This window comes from Podarcis raffonei, chromosome 7 (genome assembly GCF_027172205.1).
Source record: "Podarcis raffonei isolate rPodRaf1 chromosome 7, rPodRaf1.pri, whole genome shotgun sequence".
NCBI classification, from domain to species: Eukaryota; Metazoa; Chordata; class Lepidosauria; order Squamata; family Lacertidae; genus Podarcis; species Podarcis raffonei.
In genome coordinates, this window is record NC_070608.1 from 522,217 (window position 1) to 547,356 (window position 25,140).

At 52.4% G+C, this 25,140-nt stretch overlaps 2 protein-coding genes across 13 annotated transcripts in view; both read left to right on the forward strand.

The window, feature by feature from the left end:
• GRINA (glutamate ionotropic receptor NMDA type subunit associated protein 1) overlaps positions 1-21,024 on the forward strand; it is a 28,554-nt gene extending 7,530 nt beyond the window's left edge. Inside the window, exons 1-8 of one of the 4 annotated variants that reach the window (XM_053395016.1) lie at positions 10,885-11,024; positions 15,095-15,447; positions 15,702-15,761; positions 15,904-16,016; positions 18,114-18,314; positions 18,531-18,659; positions 19,167-19,310; positions 19,829-21,024. In XM_053395016.1, coding sequence (XP_053250991.1) covers positions 15,123-15,447; positions 15,702-15,761; positions 15,904-16,016; positions 18,114-18,314; positions 18,531-18,659; positions 19,167-19,310; positions 19,829-19,978 — 1,122 coding nt within the window. In that variant the 5' untranslated portion in view covers positions 10,885-11,024; positions 15,095-15,122 and the 3' untranslated portion in view covers positions 19,979-21,024. Of the gene's footprint in view, positions 1-10,884; positions 11,025-11,632; positions 11,863-15,094; positions 15,448-15,701; positions 15,762-15,903; positions 16,017-18,113; positions 18,315-18,530; positions 18,660-19,166; positions 19,311-19,828 lie in introns of those variants that run through there. The other 3 variants (XM_053395018.1, XM_053395019.1, XM_053395017.1) reach the window with 3 other exon arrangements.
• Positions 21,025-24,203: 3,179 nt separating this feature from the next.
• Positions 24,204-25,140, forward strand: part of SPATC1 (spermatogenesis and centriole associated 1) — a 44,573-nt gene continuing 43,636 nt past the window's right edge. For 2 of the 9 annotated variants that reach the window (XR_008331359.1, XM_053395003.1), the window contains exon 1: positions 24,204-24,626. Coding sequence is in view for 6 of the 9 variants with exons in the window: in XM_053395003.1 (XP_053250978.1) it covers positions 24,440-24,626 (187 nt within the window). In the remaining 3 variants the exon portion in view is untranslated. The remainder of the gene's footprint in view (positions 24,627-25,140) is intronic. The other 7 variants (XR_008331360.1, XR_008331361.1, XM_053395005.1 and 4 more) reach the window with 4 other exon arrangements.

Consider the following 25,140-nt stretch of genomic DNA (forward strand, 5'->3'; position numbering starts at 1 on the left):
TACAAACAGCTGCCTGGTCCCCTCCTGGCTGCTGACAGAAGCGAACAAGTGCTAGGAATGGGCACTAAGGAGAGGGGGCCCGGGGGGGGGGGGCGGTGTGTGCAAAATGCTGCCCTCCTTCCTCCCTTCCGTCTTGCAGCTCCTGGCAAAGTGGCACAACCAAGTTATGCCAGTAGCTGTGGGCCGCAAAAGTGGAATAACATGTCCCTTGCTGCTGGCACAGCCTGGCATCTTCTCTGTGCACCCTCACCAGCCCCCCTGCTTGGTCTGAAGGGGGGAGGGAGAAACACCCCCCCCCCAGTTTGCTATGGGGTTATCATGGACTGATGCTGCTGCGATCTGGGGTCCTTGAGCAGGAGATTCCATGCAGAATTCCTCCTTAGCTACGTTTGCCCTTCCTGCTTATTTGGGGTCTGCCGGGCCTTGCGTCTTGTTTCTGGGAAGGTGTCTCCCGCTTTCATTTCCTTAAATCCCTGCTCCAGGGCCGGCTTCCCTGCCAAGGCTCAGGCTGCTTCCTTCAGCTGCCCAATCATTGCTGCTCCATTGCCAGCTGCGAGGAGGAGGAGTGCTGCAGTGGCCTTTTCATACTGCGGGGAGTGCTGGGCTCTGTTCACACAAGCAGGCAAGCTGCGTCTGCTGCACGGGGGGGGGGGGCTTTGCACCTCAGCACACGTTCACCAGAACCCCGGTGGGGGTTCATTTTACAACCCTGTTTTAATTTTTAAAATAAAGCTTTTAATCATAATTAACGTTCCCCCCCCCGCATTTTTTTTAATGAAAGAGAGGTGTAGCACTGTTGAATCAAAAGAACAAAAATGGAATTATAGGAGGTGCCCCCCCCCAATGCTGCAATGGGCCTGTCCTGAGCTGCGGTGGGTTCAGTCCGCCGACACTTCGCTATCTGCATCAAAGCCGTGCCTTTTTTAAAAAGACAGAAGGCACTGCTATGGAACTCCTCTTTGGGGACTTCCCTGGCTTTTTTCTGGCCATGTAGGACCAGTCTGGAAAGTTAGCCTTGGTGAAGACTTGATGTTTTCATCCCCAAAAAAGTTTTTGATTTGAGTTTCCATTGAAATGAGGCTGCATTTTAATGTTGAATTTTAATCTTGTTTTTACGTTGTATTTCAATCAATTTGTTTTTATATCGGGTGTTAGCCGCCCTGAGCCCGGACTTGGCTGGGGAGAGCGGGGTATAAATAAATTTTATTATTATTATTATTATTATTATTATTATTATTATTATTATTATTGACATCTGCCCTGGCAGATCTGTGCTCCTCATCTGTTCTTCCGACATGTTCCTGTCATCTGGGAAAGTCCAAAATGGGGAAAGCACAACTTTAGCATGACAGTGTTAAGTGGATATCCCATGAAAAGTGAGCGAACAGGGTCACACTCAATGCTGGTTGTGAAAGAGCCCTTGAAGTGTCACATGGTGGGTGCAATTTGCCCTTTCATAACAGCTGTCTTGGTCTTGCAAAACAACAGTCAAGGCCCAAGAGACAATCTGGCCCCTGTCAGTCTGTCCAGGGAAACCGCCTTCTCCTCTAATCTGAACAACTTCAATTACTCAAGCACTTGATATTTACTGTTTGGGGCCAGTAAACCATTTCATCGGCTTGTTCTTGTTGTGTATACAGTAGTTCAGATTGTGCTCATCAAAGGCAGAAGAGCGCTGCCTCCTCAAAGGACACACAACCCGGACTGTGTGACACACACACCCCTTTCCCTCTTTGCACACTGTGCGCTCTCAGCCAGGCCTGGCCGTGTTTGCACATTGCAAGGAGCCAGCATGGCTGGCACAGCTGTGTCCACTTGGGAGCAAGCAGGGGGGAGTCCTTTCTGCCTGGCCACTCTTCCCCAGTGAGGGGAAGAAGCAAAGCACAAGACCACAATTTATTTAATTTATATGCCAGCTTTCCTTGCCCCTTTTATTTTCACAACCCTGTGAGGCTGAGAGACTAGACTGACTCACGTTCACCCAGTCCATCCACTTCGCGGCCGAGTGGTGATTTGAACCTTGCTCTCCCCAGTTCTTGCCATTGACACTTTTGTAAAACGACTCCTGCCATTGCACCACTACTTGGAGAACTGACTGTCTCTTCCTGTGACGCCCAAATCAGGGATCCCGGCTGGCATCTCCCTCACAATCCAGGGCTTACAAGGCAGCAACAAGACACTGCCTGAGGCCAGCTAGTGATTCAGACTTTCTGGGGAGAACGAAAGTGCAACCCTGGGTTCAGATGTCACAGGAAGCCAAGGTTCGTTGCACTTTCTGGTTTGTTGCTCAGAAGCAGGAGGGCGGCAGCAGGTGTCCCTGTGTTCTCCTCTTTCCTGGTAAGGTGGCAACCCCGGCAGCTTTTCTCATTTGCTGGAAGAAGAGGCTGAACCTGCACACGCTGCTTGCAAATTGTGCACCTTGAATCCGCGGTGTCCTTGGGATTATTTGACGTCCCCCCTTTCTCTGCAGACAGAGCACAAACCAGAGTGAGCTTTGCTTCCTGATCCTGGGCATCGTTACTAAGAGGGAAGTCCTGTTGACTGAAGGAGGACTTTGCTCCAAGGAGGTGGACATGAGGCGGAGCTCAGGGCCTGTTTCCGGGAATGGCAGATTGAGCAGCTGCTTAAAGCAGGCTCTAGACCAGTGGTGGCCAAACTCGGCCCTCCAGCTGTTTTGCGACTACAGCTCCCATCATCCCTAGCTAACAGGACCAGTGGTCAGGGATGATGGGAATTCTCAACCTGTGGGTCCCCAGATGTTGTTGGACTACAACTCCCACCATCCCTGCGCTCTGGCCTTGCTAGCTAGGGGCGATGGGAGTTGTAGTTCAACAACATCTGGGGACCCACAGGTTGAGAAAGGCTGCTCTAGACTTTGTGCCGGTTGGGCTGCCAGGGTCCTGCAAGAGCATCTGCAAGTGGCTATTTGGGCAAGGCGTTGAGGCCCAAGCACAAAGAGGGTGCCCACTCTTGGTCTGTCACTGCCAGTAAGGGATGGGGTCCTGCTGCTGCTTTGGCAAGAGGGTCACCCCCCTCCATTGCATCTTGAGGGAAGTAGATGCAGGATCCCCTGAGGAGATGGAGGTGCTGACAGCAGCAAGCCCTTCATGGCAGCAGGAGGAGAGCAGCTTCCCTGGAGAGGAGGAGGCTTTGCCGGGCTCAGCTGGGATTCTGCAGAGGACTGTTGTGGCTGTCATTGGGCCCCCCAGGGGAAAGGGAGAGGCCCATGTTGTTGATCCAGGCTGGCTGGTGAAGAAGAGAAGGACTCATGTGAGCAGCTGTGCTGAAGCACAGGGCTCCACCTTGGGCTGCGTGTGGCAGAGGCTGGTGTGGCCTCTGAGGCTGGTGGGGGGCTCAGTTTGGAGGTCCAGGGCAGGCATGTGCTGGTCCCCAGAAGCGAGAACTTCCTGGCAGGGATGTGGGAAGATGCTCCCCCCTTTCCAGCATTGCTTTCAAAGTTACAAGTGGGGAAGCAGGAGTGTTTTTGCAGCTTCTGCCCCCGCAGGAATGTCCGGCCTGCTACACACGGGGCTGGTGGTGTTGCTTGCCCTTTGAGAGTGTGGCACAACACATTTGCCAGCTGGGCAGGACAGGCAAGTCCCGGAGAAATCGAGGGAGGGAAGGGAGCAGGTGCCAGCCCAGTGGTGGGTCCAGTGGGAGGGAAAGAGGGGTCTAGTTCCGGGAATTGGAGGGGGGGGAATGCCCAGCCACCCTTTGCTCCTTGTTTTCTGCAGGTAGACAGGCTTCCCTCTGGATCTGCCTTGAGCTTCCCCCAAGGGGTGGGATGGGAACTGGGAGCAGATGGGGGTTCTTCTTCCCCAGGAGGATCATGCTGGCAGCTAAGGAGGCTGCTGTCGTGCTCCCAAGGTGAGGGCTGGTCTCAGAGGCCTCTTGTGTCACGAGGAGCCGTCCAGGCATTGAGGCTGCCAGAGGACAGTGGTCAGAGGACAGCAGTCAGATTATTAACTGGAGAGAGCTGATGGGGCTCTCACTTGTGAGCCAGTGTGGTGTAGTGGTTAAGAGCGGTAGTCTCATAATCTGGTGAACCGGGTTCGCGTCTCTGCTCCTCCACATGCAGCTGCTGGGTGACCTTGGGCCAGTCACCCTTCTCTGGAGTCTCTCAGCCCCACTCACCTAAGAGAGTGTTGGTTGTGGGGACGAAGGGAAAGGAGAATGTTAGCCGCTTTGAGACTCCTTCGGGTAGATAAAGCAGGATATCAAATCCAAACTCTTCTTCTTCTACTTGTCAGCATAAAACAAATGTGGAGCAGCTTCTGGTGCATTCGCAGGCTCAGGCTGAGAGGATGGTTTTGGCCCATGAAGCCCTCTGCAGCTTGAGAACAGGAGGACCCCTTGCACCCCCCCCAGATCCCACCCCAGTCTTTAATCTGTTCATCAGAAGGCCCTCTCCAGGCTCTTCCTACTCCCAGTCAACATCCCTTCAGAAGTGAGGAAGGCAGTGCTTGAAAATAGTGGTCCCTTGGTTCAGATATCTTAGTACGTGGGGGGGGGGGGAATAGGGGTGCCTTGGAAGGGAAGGGCCCTAATACTGCCTTGGGGGGCTCTTCCCACTGGGGCTCAGCTGGTGCCCAGACTGGACCTGAGGCACAAGGCTAACATGTTGTTTGTCCTCTTGTGAGCCTTTAATTAGCTCACTCCGTGATCTTTGCTCCTGGGCTGCTCTCTTCCAGCTGCGTTTCATGGCTTGCCTGCCTGCTTTTGCTGCTGCTTTTGCTGACTGCCTTCTCCTCTGGTTCACACATAGTGCCAAGCCACGGTTTAGCAGACCAAGAACCTGCCACTGCAAGTTGCTTCTTTCCCCCCAGTTTGTTCTGTTTACAGCTGCTCTTGGAAGAGTGTTGGGCTTGCACATGACATCAAGCCACAGTTGAGAGAAACCATGGTTGTGAGCTGACAACAAACCATGGTTAAGCCGCTGGGCAGGATTTGGGTGACCAAGCAAACCATAGGTGAAATGAACCATGGCTTGGCATCATCTGCAAGCAAGGCTTGTTTTGAATCTGTCATGGTTTGTCACCTTGAAAATTCCTTAAGAGCTGGAGGATGGGGTGCACATTTTAGCATACATTTAGGACCGTCCTCAACCTGATTGGGGGGGAATCTTCATACTAGACTGTGCGGCACTCAGGCAGCCGCCAAGACACGGTAGAGTCCTTGTTTTCTTCACTTACATAGGGACCCGGAAGTATCTGATGAAAGATTGCGTTAGGTTCCAGTTAAACAGCTCAGATTTCCTCCAATGCCCTGCCTTAGCAAGAGCTGAGTAACACACCCGGTGTGGGGAGAGGCAGGAGGACATTTGACCCCTGGGACCACCAGCAGGATTAGGCCAGCCTTGCCTGGTGGCCTTGAGCTGTTCCAGTGTCCCTCCTGGGTGTCACTGCGCCACCTGGGCCCTGGCATCCCTGTGGGCAAAAGGCCAACTCAGAGCTGAGCAGAAAGCAGCCCTGCCCTGCCCTTTGAACTGGGCACCTGGCCCTGGACTGAATCCAGGCTGTTCCCATTCCCTCCGTCTCTGATCCAAGGTGGACGAGATGTGAGCTGCCTGGCACCTGAGTCTGGAAAGTCAGAATGGGGCATAGAAAACGGGCTGGGGGCACTTAACCCTCCCTTCTGTGTCCCTGGCTGGAAATCACCTGAGGGAAGTGTTCCTTCTGACAGAGGGGGATGTAGGCATTTTCTGATAGGGAGTGGCTTTCTTTGGGAGGAAATGTTAAAGTCTAGTGGCCTCAATCCTGATTCCTTCTCTCCTGCTCCACATTATTTTAAACACCCAAACTAAGCTTGCTGATTGAATGCCAGTCCCAGCCTGGCTATCTATGTGTGTGGAGGAGCTGATCTTTCTGCCATGACTCTGATGCTCTTATGAGTCACCTGCTGCTCTGGAGTAACTAAAACTATTAGTACTAATCAGTAGCTCAGCTCTCTCTCTCTCTCTCTCTCTCTCTCTCTCTCTCTCCTTCCTTCTCTTTCCCCTCTCTTCCATTTGGCACCATGAAGAGTTTTCTGGTGGCGGCGTCAGGGAAGGAGGGGCTGGTCACTTCTGTCTCTCCCCACCCCTTAGGGTGCTGCCCTTCTGCAGTTCCTATGGGAGCCCATCTCTAGGGAGAGACAATAGCCTTGTGGGGAAGAGGGGATGGCCGAGTGACCGGGCAGCCTTGGGAGTGGCTGGTGCCCAGGCAGGCTTGCAACAGTCCAGAGGGGCCCAGAATGACAGCTTGGGGGGGGCATTGCTGCAGGATGCAGAGGACTGTCCAGACTTTATCTCTCAAGGAGGAGATGAGGAACTGCCCAGGGGATCTGTTTGGGGTACTGTGGAGGCATGAGGATAGGTCCTTCGGGACCCCTGGATTGCCACCTGGCCAAGCTCATTTTGGGAAAGCCAACAGGACTTTAATTCAGAAAGTACGTTGGGAAGAGTTTAGAACAGGGTTCAGCGACCTAAGGCCCATGGGCCACAAGCGGCCCACGGGGGTCGTTTAACCGGCCCCCGAACCGCACCTCCCGCTCGGCGAGTCCCCCCGCGCTGCGGTAAACCAGTTCAGCATGGCACGGGGACTCGCTTCCGCAACGCCGGAAAGCGTGTCTGTGCAGACGCAGATGCCGGAAATCGCGGGCGTGGGCGCAGTCTGGCCCACAGAGGGATCTCTGCTGGAGTGAACCAGCCCAGGTGAGGTAAACCTTGCCAACCCCCGGTTTAGAAGAAAAAGGGCTACAGGGGAGGAGCATCTGATAGGCTTCAGCCCCCTCTCTTCCCAGCTGGATGTTGGGGACGTTTGACTTTTAGCTGCTACCCTCTGAAACAGGATGTGTGCCGTGGTGGAACAGGAGGAGAGGGCCTCTCGTGGATCAAGGAGCAGGAATACATGGACAGGCCTCCAAATAGGGAGGTGTAGCAAGTGGAGTCTCCCAAGGATCAGTCCTGGGACCTCTGATTTTTTACTGTTCATGGACAGTTAGTGGGGAGCAGTGGGGTTGCTAGAACAAAAAGAGACGGTGGAGAAAGCACTTCAAAAGGAACCCCCTCTCCAAACGGAGTGAATGGGTGGCAAATGGCAAATACAGTCTGGTGTCAGCAAGTGTGAACTGATGCACATCAGGGCAAAAAATAAATAAATCTGAATTCCACATAAATGTCCCTGGGGTCTGAACTGGCAGGGATCGTTGAAACTGCAAGGAAAACTGCCAATATTGTAATGCCGATATACAAATCTATGGTGCAACTGCATATGGAATACTTTGTACAGTTTGGATTGCAAGGAAAACTGCCAATATTGTAATGCCTCCCGTCCGAAGGGATATCGCAGAGTCGGAAAAGGTTCAGGAAAGTCCAGTCAAAGGGGATGGAGTCCCATGGAGAAAAGCTGCAGCTTTACTATGCATGGCTTCCAGAAAGTGGGTAGAGAAATGTTCTTCCCCTCTCTCACCCAATACCAGAATTCAAGGACGTCCAATGAAACTGAATGTTGGAAAATTGAGGACCAATACAATAAAGTCCTTCTTCATGCAGAGCATAATTAAATGATGGCACTTGATCAGTGTTAGAAACTCAGATATATAAGCTAGGTGCCAAGATGGTTCTTTAAACCAAGGTTAGGGTCGCCAAAACAGAATTTTGCCATTTTGGGGCAAGACCAAAGTCTTATTTTTGAACGGATAGACTGATTCTGATTGATTCTCAGTTAAACATCTGGCTAGTTCCAATGACAACCGTGAGCTCAGTTAAGAACTTTGAGAACTTAAAGAAGAAAAGTCACTTGGCCCAGGGACAGTCAATTTATACACTGGCCGAGTACTACCTCTTTTTCTTAATGGTGACAAGGACCATACATAACATAAGAATATTATTCACAACTGTGAGCAGGGGGGTGGGGTAACTGAAGACAAATGACAATAATTAGCTATAACTTTGTTCACTGCTCCTGCTCAGGCTGCACAGAAAAAGCATTTTGATTCCTGAAATTCATTCTGATTCTGCAGATAAAATATAATGGATAGAATTCTACAGGATAGAGTATTAGTGTGTGAAAACAGTCGAGATCCAAGGATCCCCAGGCACGCACCTCCAGATGGTGGAGATGTCAGGTGCCACAACACAAAAGAAAAAATGTGGAGGGAAGAGGGAAGCAAGAAAACTCAGGACACTTCCTTCTTACTGCTAGAATGTTCTTAAGGCCTCCGCAATTCCCAGGAAAACCAATGCCCCTCCCTTGCTGGAAATGACTCATGTGGCTGTAAGCCGTTGACGTAGAATGTGGGGTCGTTGTCTTCTGTGACCAGGCTGGGCTCTCTAGGTTCACAGGCCTGCAGCTGACAGCACTGCTGAATTGAATTTGATGGGGGCCTCTTTGTGGGCCAAGAGGAGCCCCGTCCAACTGGGGAGGGGCAGCTGCTCACTATCTGCTGCCGCAGCTGCTGCTATTCCTCCAACTTAGACAAGGACATGGTCCTACCAAACTTGGAACGTGTGCAAAAAGAAAGTAAAATCTGGTCACATTTAACCTCAAAAGAAGAGACTAAAATGAGGAGATCAGTTGCAAAGAGTTATTCTTCTTCCTGCTGCCAATTATAGCAAGGTGTCTGCAAGTTATTCCAGTTCTATGGCTGTTCTCCTCCGGTCGGCCACTGCAGGCCGGGAACAGGAAGTGTGCCGGACTTCCCTTGCTTCCTTGCTCAGCCTCCCCCAACCTGCTCCCCTCCAGATGTGGGGCTGCAATTCCCGTCACCCCCCAGCCAGCATGGCTGAAGGGAGCTGGGAGTGGCCAAAGTGCTCCACGTAATACGTTTCCTCTGCAGCCTCTCCAGATGGTTCAGCGACTGCAGGCGCTTCCAGAGACAGGAGGCGTGTGAAGGCAAGACATCAGTAGCCAGCGATGTTGCTGGCCAGCCAGGTGTAGGCAAGAGATGTTGAAGTTCAGCTGTGCTGGGATGGGGTGTCCTCTGAGGAACTGCTGGGAGCCCCATGAGGTGCCTGAAGAATATGCTTGAATTGCCCATGACAACTCCTTAGAAGGCAGGTCTGCACCAGCTGCTAATCTCCAGGAACAATTACTCTGTGGTTACTTGTTCTTGTGAATGTGTGGGGAAGACAGATGGTTGTGTAAAGTCTTTGCACTGGAAGCAAGTGGGGCATTTCCCCTTGACAGCCACCTGAGGAGGCAGCGGAAGATGTTCTAAAGAGTCCAGAAGCAGCCTGCAAAAAGGAGGACAGGGTCCAACCCCACACCCCACTCCTGGAAAGAACCTTTGGGCAATCGCAGGTCCACTAGGAAGAGGCCCCAGCTTCCTTTTTCGCAAGGCATAAAGATCTGGACCCCTCACCAATTGCATGGAGTCTGGACTTGAATGAGCGAAGGAGAAGATGCCCCAGGCTGGAGAGCTTGGTGTTTGGGGATTCTTCTTTGGCGCTGAACTGCAGGCGCCAGTTGCTGTGATTCTGAGGGTCTCAGACAGGGAGAAGTGTGTGAAAGCAGAGCATCTTGGCGGAGGAGAGTCTCCAGGTGTCATAAGAGCAGAAGACACCCTGAACCCAGAGCCAAAGGAGGGCGCCTGGAGTAGTTGTGCACAGGGATGCCAAGAAAAGACAATGGAGAGATCTGGTCTCCTGTTTTATTAAAGAAAGTTTCCCAGCCTTTGCAGACGCAGGATGGACACCACAGCAAGGAGACTTCTTTGTACACAAAGCAGCATCCGTCCCTCTGCCCAGGACTCCCTCTTGCTTCACCTGCCCACCAGAGGGCAGAGGCGGCAATAGCCAAACCTTACCATCAGCTCCCCTTTCTGGGCTCAGAGCCGAGCACCGCAAAGCCCACAGATAAGGAGAACATCCAAGCCAGTCAATTAGCCTGTATCAAAGCAAGCAAATATAAGCATATATGATCTCACTGCTACAACCACTACCAGTCAATTGTGGGAACAAAAATTTTTTTTTCCTTCCAGTAGCACCTTAAAGACCAACTAAGTTAGTTCTTGGTATGAGCTTTCGTGTGCATGCACACTTCTTCAGATACACTGAAACAGAAGTTGCCAGATCCTTCTATATAGTGAGAAGGTGGGGAGGGGTATTACTCAGAAGGGTGGTGGGAATGGGTGATTGGCAGATAGCTGTGATGAGCCTGTTGATGACTCTTAATGACTGCAATAGGTCTTACAGGAAAAAGCAAGGGGTGAGAAGGTGAAAAATGGCTTTGTCATGTTGTGGGGTTATCTTGACTACCAACATGGCGTTAGGGAAGCTTTCAGACCAGCTCAGCTTTGGTTCAACACACTGGATGAGGCCCACCTTGTCCAGCCTCCTGTTCTCACACTGGCCAAACAGATGCCTGTGGGAAACGCACAGGTCAGATTCGAACACAAGCCCTCTCCCCTCTTGCGGCTTCCAGGAGCTGCTATTTGGAAGCATGTACTGTTCCCAAGTGCGGAGACAGAGCAGAGCTGTCCTGGCTAGCGGTCATTGAAAGCCATCTCACTTGGAGGCCATCCCTGCCTCCTGGGGGCGGGAGTTCCACAGGTGAACTCTGCACTGTATGAAGAAGGACTTTCTTTGGTCTGTCCAGAATCTTCCCAGATGCCACAGCTAGTTCAGGACACAGACCCTGATTTAAGGAGCCCAGAAGTGTTTCCTGCAGCCGTCTTGCGCTGATGACTTCAACACACCCTGTTTTGATGAGCTTCACATCCTCCCCTTTGTCTGCCCTTCCTGTGCTCCTTGTGAGAGTGCCCCCCCAAGGAGGCAGAGCGGGTGGTTGGTGGGGGTCCGGAGCCTGCAAGAGCGCTTTGGCCCCCAGCCACCAGGAAGGAACAAAGGGGGGTGGCTGTTGGTGGCTGCTATGGCAACAGAGGCAGGAAGAGAACCCGGCCTCCTTGGCAGCAGTTGGGTGCTGCTCCTGCCTGCAGCCGGGGAGGGTGTGGCCGCCTTGGTCCTGGCCTGCTGGGCGCTCTCTGCATGTGCCAGGCGGGCAGCAGGAGGGCCTGGCTGCCGGAGAAAGCTGCTGCCGGGTGGGGTGAGAAGGGCCTTTGTGAAGTGGGGGGTGGGCCAACGTGGCAGAAGAGCCCCTCCCTCCAATTGCCTTCCGCTTGGTGGTTAAGAGCATGGGCACAGAGCCCAAAGACCCTCTTGGCCTCAGGTTGCAAACACCCAGCTGTGGAGCTGGGCAGGGCAAGGGGGTCTTGGATGCCCCTCTCGGCCAGGTAGCCCAGAGGGAGGCAGGATGGTTATGCTGCCAAGGGTTTGTGTGTGTGCCCAGAGAGTCTCTGGTGTGGAGACCCAGCCCCTCGCGTGCTTGGCCAGGAGAAAGCTGCTCCCCAGGGAGCTGAGCAGGGCCAGGCGGGGGCAGCGCCATCTCCTGCCGCTTGGCATCTTGAGAGCCTCCTGGAGGGCAGGTGGGCACACGGGCTGAGACGGCTAGCTGGGGCTGGCCTGGGGGATCACTTTAGAGTTCACCTCTCCCCTTGGCGTCCTGCTTTTCTTCCAGGGAGCTCCAAGCAGCCTGCGTGGTCTCCCCTCCCCAAGTTCCCCTCTCAACAACCCTGCAAGGTAGGTGAGCGTGACCTGGGCCTTGCCAGCCCTGCTCCTGCGCTCTGACCCCGAGCCAGTTGCTTCACTTCAATGGGCTGCTCTCTGCTTTTCAGCAGATTCTGAGGGCTGCCTTGGGAGACCAGCCCCTCCCTGGAGACCCTCTTCCTCCTCCTCCCCTGGCAAGGAGATCTGGGAGCAGAGCAGCAGCAGCAGCAGGAGGAGGAGGAGGACCCCCGGCTCCTGCCAGGCCAGGCCTTGCTTGAACCACCACTTGCTTGTAACTTGGGGAGACCAAACTCCAGAGGGCGGATGAAGACCCAAGTGTGGGTCACACCGGCACCCGTTTTATTCTTGTCTTGGGGAAGGGTTTGTTAAAAAGAGGACAGCGGAGAAGCGGGTGGGAGCCAGGTGTGAACTGGGAGGCAGTTCTGCTGCTCATGGCTTTTCAATCTTCCTCCCATGGCAGGGTGGGGGTCCTGCAAGGTGTTCTGCTGCCTTGGGTCCCGGGGGGGGGGCTGTGTGTTTTTGTGGCTGCTGCATAGTTGCCAGTGCCACCCTCCCCATTTACTTATAAGCTACGAAGAAGGAAGAGGGAAAAGTTATTTATTTATTTATTGCATCTCACCTTTTATCCAAGGAGCTCAAGGTGGGATACACAGTTCTCTTCCTTTAATCCCCACAGCAACCCTGTGGGGCATGGTTGGGTGGAGAGGCAGAGCCTGGCCTAAGTTCACTCGGTGAGATTCATGGCTGAGTGGGAGGACTTGAACCCGGGTCTCTCCCAGGCGCTAGCCTGATGGTCTAACCCCTAAACCACACTGGGTCGACTTTGGAATGGGGCAAACCTTCCCATGCTTTTATGGAAGACATCTGAAGGCGCCACTGCACAGAGAAGTCTTAAATGTTTGAGGTTTTTACTGGGTTTTTAATATTTTGTTGGGAGCCGCCCAGAGTGGCTGGGAAAACCCAGTCAGATGTGTAGCATATAAAGAACAAAATTATCCTCATGATTATTACTCTTCTACTTCCAACTGGGAAATGGGATTGCCTCCAGCTGCCTACTCACCTGTTTTTTTCTTCCTGATAGATACTTCCACTTCCTTAATTCTCCCTTGAGTGTGTAGCGCTTGTGCTTCTCCCTCCCAGCTGGGGGGGGGCCTGGAAGGGTTGCTTCATGTTTGGCCCTTTCCCAAAGGGGTCTCTTGGACCTCCCTCTTCCCTCCCTCGGACTTCACTTTCCTGCAGCTCCCCGGAGAAGTTTCCTCCTCATCCTCCAATGATTCCCATTCAGTTTGTGAACAGTTCTTACCTGAAGCCCAGTCCCCAAATGGCCAGCTGTTTGCAGCACAGTTTGGGAATTGCTTTTCTTCTACATATTGAAACGTGTCCCCTCTGCCCCCGGCACTTTACAGCACACACACACTCCCCTCAAATAATCTATTTAAAAAGGAGCATATGAAAAAGTTAGGACAGCGGATAGAAAGTTAGCAGGGAGGCATGTAATGAAATCAAAACTGCCAGGCCAAAGGACTGCTTGAGTAAAATGGTCTAATGGATGACTCAACATCCCTGAGAAGGCTCAGCAGATTTCTTGGGGCAGGCAGTTCCCCAGGTGCAGTGCTGAAAATGCCACTGTGCGCCTTCTCGGCCAGAGCATCTCAGGTGGGCATGTGGTGGCGAAGGCGCCAGTCGTATCTCGTTGCATCGCTGAAGGCTCCCTTGGGAGGAGAGTCTGGACGCTTCAGGTAGTGCAGAATTCTGCCACCAGGATGTTGGCCTGAGCTGGGTCTGAAGAGCTGGCGACTTCCTTGCTGCTCTGTCCCCAACCGTGCCAGATTCGCCTTTGGCAGGGATGCTGGGCAGGCTTTGGAGCTGCCTCCTTCTGGCCTGCCCAGTTGACAAGCTGCTCCCTGCTCCTTCGGGGGCTTTTCCAAGGGTGCTGAGGCTGCTGGGTTGCTTCCCATCTCCCTGATCTCTGTAAGTGCTTTTTCATTGCTTTGTGATGCTTTGCAGGTTGTTTGTTAGCCATCCTGGGGAGAAGAGAGTTTGAAATAGAAACAAATCCGATCTGAGCAGACAGGATCTTGTGGGAGAGTTATGTCCCCTGCTTCTGTGCAGCCAGCACTTTGAACTGGGCCCAGAAATGAACTGGGTGCCAGTGAAGCCGATACTTGGAGAGGAAAGCGCTGCATGCTCCAAAAATCTGTATGACGTGCAAATGTAGGTTTGATGCCAGGGGTGGAGGCTTCTAGGTCCCTGAGCATCTTGCACATTTCTGGCCCTTCATTATCCCTGTTCCAAGTGCTGGTGCTGAGTGCCAGGTGATCAGAACATCTGCCTCCACACCACCCAACCCACATGCTCAGATCAGTGCTGGAAGCCCTGCTTGTCGTCCCCCCAATGACGTGCATTAGAGACAGGGCCTTCTCCGCAGTGGCCTCTCGCTTAAGATGTTGTTTTCCCCTTCAGTTGTGGTGGTTTAGGTGGGATAGAAACCCCGCCTGTGTTGTGTGGCTTTTAATGGTTGTACTTGATGAACTATGTCGTTCTGGAAATGTTCCTTATAGGGCTGGACTGTATTTCACTGGATTGATGGGCTGGTGGGGTTTTGTATTTCACAGCTGTAGTTAACCGATATTATTTCTGATGGTCAGAGCCGTTTGGCTCCAGAACAGACTCCCTGGGAAGGTGGTGGACTCTCTTTTCTTGGAGGCTTTGAGCGGAGGCTGGATGGCCACCTGCCAAGGGTGTTTTAGTTGAGATTCCTGCATGGCAGGGGGTTGGACTAGATGACCCTCGGGGTCCCATCCAGCTCTACAATTAAATGATTCTGTGATAGAGACAAAGCTTTCTTCACCTCCTTGAGAAGCCTTGATCCAGAGAGGCAGTTTTTCCGTCTATACAGTGGTTCCTCTGGATGTGAACGGGATCCGTTCCGGAGCCCCGTTTGCATCCAGAAGCGAACACAACCCGTGTCCGCACGTCTGCGGGTCGTGATTCGCCGCTTCTGCACATGACATCATTTTGACCGTCTGCACATGCGCGAGCGGCGAAACCCAGAAGTAACATGCTCTGTTACTTCCGGGTTGCTGCAGCGCAACCCGAAAATACTTATCCCAAAGCTACTTAAACCCGAGGTATGACTGTAAGTAGCAATAGCAGCCGCCTGCAGGCTTCAGAAAGGACGGGTGGTGTCTGGTCACATGTCAAAGTCCTGAGCTGGATTTTGTGGTCAGGGGCTGCATCTTGGAAGGGGGTGGGCTCTGCTCAGAACCCCTGGCTTTAATTTCCCTAGGTCTTTTCCGCCTTCTCCATTCTGCCCTCCTTCCTCTCTCACCCGCCCTTGTAAAGAAATTGCACCAAATTATGTGGAAAACTGGCTCTTCAATTGTAGGAATGTATGTGAGCGTACTGTTTGGTTTGCACAGGGTGAGACTTCTGGGCGGAAGGGGAGGGCGTTCCCCCGGACCCCCGCTCAGTCTCGGGTGGGCTGCTGAGGGTGGTCTCCCTCTGGACTGCTTGAAGTGGCCAACCTCCTCTCTCTCCCCTCTGCAGCCGCGAAGCCGTGGGAGACCCGGCCGAGATGTCGCATGAGAAGAGCTTCCTGGTGTCTGGAGACCCCTTCCCTGGGCAGCAGCCGCCGGCCCCACCTGGCTATGCCCAGCAGCCCTACCCTGTGGCCCCCTACCCGCAGCCCCAGCCCGTGGCATACGGCCAGCCCGGATACCCGCAGGGCGCCTACCCGGTGGCGGCACCCTACCCACAAGCGGCACCCTACCCGGTGGCGGCACCCTACCCCCAGGCGCCCTACCCGCAAGGACCCTACCCGCAGGCGCCCTACCCACAGGGGCCCTACCCACAGGGGCCCTATGCCCAGCCGCATCCCGGAGTCGCCGTGGACCCAGACTGTAAGTAGCCCGCTTGCCCGCCCTGCTGCAATGGTGGGGGGCAGGAAGGGGGGCTGTGGGGTCTCTGCTGGGGTGGCAGAAGAGCTGCTCCTGTGAGCCAGGGGCGAGGCCACCTGGCCCTTGCAGGCGGGGAGCACTCTCCCGCCTTGCGGCTGCCCCCGAGGAGCCTGAGCAGCATTCCCTGGGGGGCGCTGCTCTGTGGCCCCCTCCTCAGTCTCCTCTCCTCTTCTCTTGCTGCACTTGTGCCCCCCCAGCTGGAGCCAGGCGCCCTGTTTATGTGGTATGGAGAGGAGGCACCGCAGACTCTAGGATTGGTGAGCGCCCTCATCACCCCTGCCATGGGCTGGGTGAGGGGGCAGGAGGAGGAGGAGCTGCTGCTCCCCCCTCTTGAATCTGTAGGGAGAGCCGCCGGGTGGGAGCCCCTGCCTGACTGGCTGCGCTGCTTCTCGTCCCCAGCGCCCGTGCACAGCAACTACCATGAGGACGGGCCGCCCTCCTACTATGACAACCCGGATTTCCCCCCCACCAACTGGGAGGACAAGACCATCCGCCAGGCCTTCATTCGCAAGGTGAGTCGGGCTGTGGGTGTGCATGGGCTGTGGGGCTCCTGCCCTTCTCCCTCCTTCTGCCTCTGGCCCTGGCAATGGGGTGCAATCAGTGTGGTGGTTAAGAGCGGTGGACTCGTAATCTGGGGAACCGGGTTCGATTCCCCCCTCCTCCACATGCAGCTGCTGGGTGACCTTGGGCCAGTCACACTTCTCTGAAGTCTCTCAGCTCCACTCACCTCACAGAGTGTTTGTTGTGAACGAGGAAGGGAAAGAAGAGGAGGAGTTTGGATTTGATATCCCGCTTTATCACTACCTGAAGGAGTCTCAAAGCGGCTAACATCTCCTTTCCTGTTAGCCGCTTTGAGACTCCTTCGGGTAGGAATAAAGCAGGATATCAAATCCAAACTCTTCTTCTTCAGTCCAGTCCAAGTGTGGCAGGAAGCCCTAGAAGTGCTGTGGCTGCTGGTGGAGGAGGAGGAGGAAGAGAGGGGCTGGCAGGGCGCAGACCCTCGTTGGCAGGGAAGGGTCAGAGCCCCGAGAAGCTGGATGCGATAATGGTGGGGGTTTCTTTGCATGCCACTTTCCCCTAGTTAAGACTGCGATCAAGGCAGCTCACAACATGAAGAGAGTCACATAATTCCAAAAACAGAATAATAGGCAATGAATAGAAGCATATCACAACATACACAGCCAAACTAAGTCATTACTGTTGACATCCATCCGTCTCGGGAGACAATGGAGGAGCACACCTTTGGGGGTGATGTCACTCTGTTGGAGACCGATACGGGAGGGACATGTTTTGCTGCATCTGGGGCAGAGGGAGGGGTCTGGTTGTGCTGCTGCAGATGCCAGGGGGCCTGCCTTCTCTGCCCTCCCCCAGCGGCCATTCCTCCTCTGGTCACTGCTGTGGATGCAGGACCTGGCTGCCTCCAGGCACTGCGCTCGTCTGCAAAGGATTCTCACAGGGCAGAGCTGATGGTATCGCCAGCCGTCATTTAAGACACACGCTCTAAAACTAATACCAAAAATGGAAAACAACCAAAGAAGAATGGCAACTTGAGTTGACAGAATATGCACAACTTCCAGGCTTAACATATAGAATAAGAGAACAAGAAGAACACACGTTTAAAGAAGATTGGGAAACATTTGTTGAATATATGGGAAATAATTCTGTACAGCTGAAAATGCCAGCAGCATTAAGATAAATTCAACAGTGTAAATAAGTTTTGATGGATGCAATAATGGAATACTGAATGGTGTAGTTTTCGTAAAATATGCAGGGATTTATGATATGTAAAATGAACCGTGGAAAGAGAAGAAGTCATTGATATCTCAAGGGTGTAAAATTAGTATTTTAAATTGTAAAACAGAAAATTTAATTTAAAATACACACACACACACACGGCCTAGGACCCACGTACCTACAGGACCGCCTCTCCTGCTATGTCCCGTGGAGGACCTTAAGGTCCACAAATGACAACACTTTGGAGGTCCCAGGTTGCAAGGTGGTTAGATTGGTCTCAACTAGGGCCAGGGCCTTTTCAGTACTGGCCCTGACTAGGTGGAATGCTCTGTCACAAGGGACCAGGGCCCTGTAAGACTTGACATCTTTCCGCAAGGCCTGCAAGACAGCGCAGTTCCGGCTGGCCGTTGGTTTGGACTCAGTCTGACCCTTATGTTTCCCTCCCCTTATGGTCTTGATCTATGGGCTACTATTAAAATAAGGCTGCATTTTAAATTGTATTTTAACCTGTATTTTAAATTGGTTCCCCCCCAATTATGTTTTTATTGTAATTTTACTGGTGTGTGCCGCCCTGAGCCCGGCTCTGGCTGGGGAGGGCAGAGTATAAATAAAATTTTATTATTATTATTAATCTATCTAATACCAGAAATCAGTATCAATAACAGCAAAATTAGCATCTCCAATATTAAATCTCGACGCCAGCAGAAGCCCCTGAGCAATGACCGCAGGTGGTCCCTGCCTCCCGCAAGGGGCAGGAGGCATCTGAGGCAGCTGCTGCCGGGGGGGGGCACTCACCATGTTTTGTGCGCTGCCTGCTCTGCCCCCCCTGAGTGGCTCTGGCTGGCATGACGGAGGCTGCCTTTGTCCCCCTGCAGGTGTTCCTGGTGCTGACCATCCAGCTGTCCGTGACCTTTGCCTTTGTGGCCATCTTCACCTTCGTGAAGGGCGTGAAGGGCTTCGTGCGGAAGAATGTCTGGACCTACTACGTCTCCTACGTCTTCTTCTTCATCTCCCTCATCGTCCTCAGCTGCTGTGGGGAGTTCCGGCGCAAGCACCCCTGGAACCTCGTGGCCATGGTGAGCGGGGCAGCAGGCAGGGGGCGCGTGGCCTGGGGGGGCGGCGGCTGCTGCTGCCACTGATTGAATTCTGAGTTTAAAAAGTCTTAGAAGCCTGCCGTGGCCTAGCTAGGCAGGCAGGCAGCAGAGATGGCTGCCCCTGGACTCAGATATGGGGGGATGTGGGGCCTGGACTGAGGCTCACTGCTGAAGGCACCTGCCTCTCCTCCTCCTCAGTCCATCCTGACCCTGAGCCTCTCCTACATGGTGGGCATGATTGCCAGCTTCTACGACACGGACGCCGTCATCATGGCTGTGGGCATCACGACCGTCGTCTGCTTCACTGTCGTCATCTTCTCCCTGCAGGTTGGTGTGTCTGCTCTGCCCCCCTTCCCTTGGGGGGGACGACAAGAGGCACTGTTTCTCCCAGTGTGAGCACCTGGGTTGCCCAGAAGTGCACCTTGGGCTGTTGGGTTGCCATCCAGGGGGGCTGGGAAGCCAAAGAGGCCTTTGCTCTTCTGGATTGTGGGTGGGTGGGGATGGCAGAATTGGCACCCAAGAGATTCCAGGCAGCGATGGCTGCGCAGGGACGCCTTCCTGGGGCTCTGCGTTGCTCCCTACATCTTTTGTTCCAATGGCTGCTTGATGCAGAATAAGACAAAGCAGGCTGAAGTGCCACAGGTCAGGCAGCTGGTCTCTGGCAGAGTGTGCTGGTTCCCCTGCTTGCTATCCTTGCCCAGGCTGCCATGTCCTGCACTGGCCCCTTGAGGCAAAGGGGCCCATGAAGAGATGGCGTTGGGGGCCCTGGCATGTGGGGCAGGGGGCCTGGGGTGCTGCTTGACCTCTGTCCGGGGCTCCTCTCCTCGTCTGCAGACCAAGTACGACTTCACCTCGTGCCGAGGGGTGCTGATCGTCTGCCTGGTGGTCCTCTTCATCTTCGCCATCCTCTGCATCTTCATCCGGAACCGCATCCTGCAGATTGTCTATGCCTCCCTGGGCGCCCTCCTCTTCACCTGCGTGAGTTTCCCCGCGGGCGCGGGCCCCCAGATCCACCGCTGAGAATTAAGGGGAAGGAAGGTGCCTCTGAGCCCCCTCCCTGTTCAGCCCAGGGATCAATTGCCAATCTCTGTTGGCACAAAAGACAGCTCCTGGTTATCCCCCCAGATTTAGAGGAGAGCTTGTTAGCTGTTGCAGTTGTCAGGTAGCAGGTAGTCGGAGCCTGTTGTTGATCTGCTGCTGGCCACCCACCCACAGAGATCTGCCAGCAGATCCCGATCTCCCCAGCCCTCAGTTAGAGTCCCTGCGGAGCCCCTCCCTCTCCACCCACCTGTGCTGGTGGAAAGAACACCTGCCCGGCCCCCTCCTCTCTTCCGAGGACACTGAGGGTCTGAAGGCAGCTGAGACACCATCCCAGGCCCAGCAGTGGAGCGGGCAGGGGTTCCAGAAGAAGCAGGCTGGGGGGCGTGGTGGGGCGCAGGCCCCTTTGGCTCTCCTGGGGCTTCTTGTGACCCACGTGACCTGCTTTCTCCTTCCAGTTCCTGGCCATGGACACCCAGATGATAATAGGGAACAAGCAGCTGGCCATCAGCCCGGAGGAATACATCTTTGCGGCCCTCAACCTTTACACGGACATTATCAACATCTTCCTCTACATCCTGGCCATCATTGGGCGTGCCAAGGAGTAGGCCGCCCTCTGACCCCTTCAGGGGCTCGTTCCTTCCAAGCCCTGTCTTTTGTCGTGGTTCTCCCCCTTTTTATTCCCACCCCGTGGGGTCTCCCCTGCCCCTCCGCCCCGGTTTTTGTTGTGTTCCTGCCCATCCCTTGAGTTTCAGTTCTTTGCCTCTTCCCCCTCCCTGTCTTGTGCTTTTCTGGGGAAGGATACCTGAAAAGAAGGGGGAGTCCAAGGTAGCCAACGGGCCCCCCCCCGACCGGGGAGGCAGCGCTCACCTCCAGCCTGCCGTACGCTGGTGTCAGTTTTTGGAAAGGAAAGGAAGGGCTCCTCTGACCTGTGTCTCCCTTGGGCTGTGCAGAGTTCGGATGTAAATATGCTGTGCTTGTCTCTTTTGTATTTTGGTCTAGAAATGCTAATTTAATTTTGAGGAATGTCCTTGTCTTGGGCGTGCCACTCACAGCCGCTTCTTCCCGTGGGTACAGGGCTGTTCTGGGGCTCTGGACACACGCAAACCGCCCCCTGCCTCTTGCCTGGGAGCGAGGTTCCCCACCCCTCCTTGCCACCTTCCACCCCACTCCTGAATGATACTGATACGGGTGCCGCTTCCTGTCCTGCCCAGGCTGGCTTCCCACTTTGCTGGGCTCTCCTGCTCCAGCCACTGTGGGGGCTGAGTGCCTGGATGATGCCCATGTCCCGTTTTTACAAATATCGTCCAGAAAAGTAGGGGTGGTTTCTCCCCTCTAGCTTGGGGGGCAGAGACTGCTCAGCTGCCTTTTCGCAGGCTCCCCTTGGGGCATGCAGGGAAGACGCCTTCCTTGCTCCCGGCCCTCATACACTTTGCTTTTCTACAGAGCTGTGAAGTCTCCTGACCCTTTTTGCCTGGGGACCCTGTACCCCCTCCTTCCTTCCTTCTCCCCCCTCCCTGCCCCCCGCAATCTGGCTGGCTTTAGGGGGGCCCTGCACTACTGCATGCTGAGCAGCCACTACCGTGCCCCAGGGCCAGCCTCTGCACTAAACTGTAAAAATAGGATGTCCTAATAAAAGTGAGAATGTACCAGATATCGATAGTCCTCGGTTCTGTCTTTGGGGCTGGAGGGGAAAGGTTCTTTTCAGTGCTGGGGGGGGGGATGCTGCAGGGCCAACATCCCTGCAAAGAGGCTGCAAGGCAGGACGCAAAGACCAGGGGCCTCTAGAGTCCTGGGCCTGGATAGGGACTAAATCTCTGGGGCTGCAATGAGCACAGGAATGCACACATCCTGCAGCTGTTGGCATGTTGACAGGCACCGGCGGCTGCTTAGGGAAGCCAGCTCAGAGTAACTTGATTTGCCCGAGGTGTAATGTGGCGCGTCCAGGTTAATACAGCAAGTTTCGAAGCTGCAGCTCCGTAAAACAGCTGTGCTATTGCAGTACCAAAGGGCTGCAACTCCAGCGCTCCTTGGAGGAAGCAGTGGCAGTTCAAGTTGAGGCCCCTGCAAAGAGGCTGCCTTTCTCAAGTTCCCCTTCCCCATCTCAGCTTGGAATGCTTGCGCTGCCCCCACCCTGCCCATTTCCTTGGGTGGTCTATCACTGGCACCATCTGAGAAGAAGCGAAGACTGTCATCCTCAAATACCAGCAAAAGATTTCTCGGTAGTTGGGCATACAGACCTATAGTTTTACTTCAGTTTTTAACCCCTGGTCTAGTATTGGCTAAACATATATATTAAGAACATATATATTCAGGGCAATTAGGCAGGATTTATGAAAAACCACAGGTTTAACATCAAATATCCAGAAACCTTTCAAAAATAATTCTCTAAAGTTAGAAGCCAGAAAGCATTTGATAGAATGGAACAGACATACTTATTTCGAGTACTGCAAAATCTAGAACTAGTGTCAAATCTGATTACATTTGAAGGGAGGAAATGGCCATTTAACAATTAACTTGGGCGCAGGCGATATAGCATTGGTATTTTAAAAAATCCAAGTGGTTGACACAAATAAGGAACTTTGAAATTATCCAAGATTGCAAAGAGTTAATCATACACTACCATTCTAAATAATAAAATATCTGCCTAGGTTGGAAAATTAGAATTTCTTCTGGGCTGGAAGGCCAGTTATAAGAATGAACAAAATGCCACAGAACTTCCTTGTATTATTAAATATTGCACTTCGTCAGCAATTTCTTACTTAAGAAATTGTCATTTTATTTACTTTCGGGGGGGAGCATAGGGTAACCTAAAAGATCCTTTACCCTACAGTGATTAGTAGGCAGGTTTGCATTCCCAAATGTAAAGTGTTAAATTACCACTCTTTGTTAAATTACTACACATTGGGGCATTATAAGAACATAGTTTGAGAACTCTTGCTACACAAAACAAATAGGTTTATCAACTAAAATTGTCTGACATAATAGTAGGAAAGATCTTGCAATAATTAAATTCAAATCCCATTACTAGTCATTTGTAAGATTTGGAGAAAATTTAGGAACAAGTTAATCCCAGGCTACCTGCTTCTTGCAGCAATCTTTTAGAATATGGAATGTGAGGGGAAAGACCAGTTAGTTGAAATGAAATTCTGGGAAAGAGATATGACTAAATTAAGGTCTGTGATGGAAGAAGAGTTAACATATTGAAAACATATTTAGTAGATTTAAATACCGCCCTGCACCCGGAGGTCTCGGGGCGGTTCACCAGCTGAAATGTGAGTTTGATTGGAAATAACTGACTTTTTATGAAAAACTTACAGATAAGGCATAACACATCTAGATTTCAGAGATGGCATGAGTTCTTGAGTTCTTGGTCTCAAATATTTATTGATTTATCCACCCTTTCCCCTCAAGTCCTTGACTGGGTTACAACCATTTAAAATACACCAGTGAAACAGTTTTGAAAACCTTGCGGATACAAAACAAAAACAAAAAGCTGCAATCACAAAAAATTGGGTTGGTTAATTATGTGAATAATCAGAGAATTAATCCTCATTACATAATTAAAAACTAAAATGGGAAATAATCCAATTTATTGTATACCGACAGAAAAATGGAGAAATTCACTGCACAACTCTGGCAGTGAATTTGAAAGTTGTGTTGTGTTGTGTTTTTTTAAAAAACAAAGCTTTAACCCAATGGTATCTGACACGACTTGGCTTAAGTTATAGCCAATACTCCATGATCAATCGCAGAAAGGAAGGCATCTGAAACTATTTCATGTCATGTGAGACTGCCCAGTGCTTCAAGAACGTTTTTGAGAGTCTGTATCGACAGAGAAAGGGAATATTCACTGACAGAAACTACTCAGAGGTCTAGTTATTTATTTGATAGTACACATTTAATGTAAAGGTGTATATTTCTATTTTTTATAACACAAGTGTTAACCTTGAGTCCCTGTGGGCTCACCACAAACTCTATTTATTATTGATTGCTCATGTTTACTTATTCTAAAATATATTAGCTCACTGGAAATCAATATACTTCTATTTATGTCTATGTAAAATACCAAGTCACTGTAAAATACTAATAAAATTGCTGGCACACGTGTGAGTGTTGGCGAAGGATGCTGAGCGTGGTCCTGACTTGGTTGGGGTGGCAGTTGCTGTTCCCCATGGAGGCCACACGGGGGCAGCTGGTGCCACATTCCCTGGGAGTTCGGTCTGTTCAGCAAAGGGGTTGGAGCTAAACTGACCGTCCAGTTTGTATCTACATTTGGAATGTAGTGCACCCGCCATATATTGTAGAGCTGGAAATGTGCAGAAAAAGACAATGAAAATGGACAAGTGGCTTTGTTTATTTTATTTCACATTTATACACACACTGATTGCAAAAAACCCAAAAAAACCCCTCAAAGTGTTTGTTGTTGTTGTTAACTTATACCCTGCCCAAGACACTCTGGGCGGTTTTCAACAGAATATAACGAGTACGGCAAGAAGTCAAACATTAAAAGCTTCCTGAAACATAGCTGCCTTCAGATGTCTACGAAAAGTCATATGATTGTTTATCTGTTTTGACTTCATCTGGGAGGGCGTTCCACAGGGCGGGCGCCACCACCGAGAAGGCCCTCTGGCTGGTTCCCTGTAACCTCACTTCTCGCAATGAGGGAACTGCCAGAAGGCCCTCGGAGCTGGACATCAGGGTCTGGGCTGGACAATGGAGGTGACCTCCAGGTATACAGGGCCAAAGCCGGTCAACAGGGCGCAGGGAATTTCCTGGGTGATGGCGATGCCCGCCCTGCTTTTCTATTGCAGCTTGCCTGCCCGCCTCTCTTCCCCTCCCCCACAGGGCTCCTAAGAGCTCCAGCACACTCAGGGCTGCTTGCATCACAATCGCCGCCCGTGTCATCCCTAGCGCCAGGCTACCTGGGCTGCCTGCTTGTCTCCCTGGCTAGCAGTGGCAAGGAGAGGGGATCCTATGGCAGCTTGAACACCTGGATGGCACCCTGACACCCTTCTGGGGCACTCCCAGGCAGCTCACTATCCCTGCACCAAGACATCTTGCAGGGGATGGCCATCTTCGCTCGCTATGACGACTTAAAAAAGGAGATTGATGCCCTCGTGGCAGAAAATGACGAGCTGAAGCACCTCATACAGATGCTCAAGGAGAACCAAGAGCTCAAGTCTATCCTACGGAACCAGTACAATGAAACCAACTTGATCCCCAAGTTCGAATCTACCCGGATTGATTCCACAAGTAAGTGCTACAGTTGATGGGGGGGCTCCTGTGAGGCAGGCTGGTCCCCCAGGCAAGATCTTACTCTGGAGAGCAAGTGGGGGGGTGGGTTCAGGCCTTAGGGGACAAGGAGGAGCCCCAGAAGGTGGTCTGCGGAGGGGCACAATCCAAGGAGCAGGACTGTTCCTGGGATGCGGAAGAGGGGAGAGCACGAAATGTTTTCCCAAAACAAGGGTTAGCACCCCATCCCAAACAATCAGTGAAAGTTGTTAAAAACAAACAGAAGTTTATGTGGGAATATTGGCAGCTAGAGGGATTGTGAGTTTGGGGAAATGTATTTATAAATTTTATTTCTAGTCTGTTCTTCCCCCTGGGGAAAGCCAAGAAAACAATTAACAATAAAAATGTAAAGCGAAGTGAATTAATCACCACCATAAAACAATAATCAAATAAAACAGGCACTGGAAGCAAAAATGAAGTATCCATCAGGCACTCCACCCCTTCCCCAAAGGTGGAATGTAGGAGAAGGCTGCAC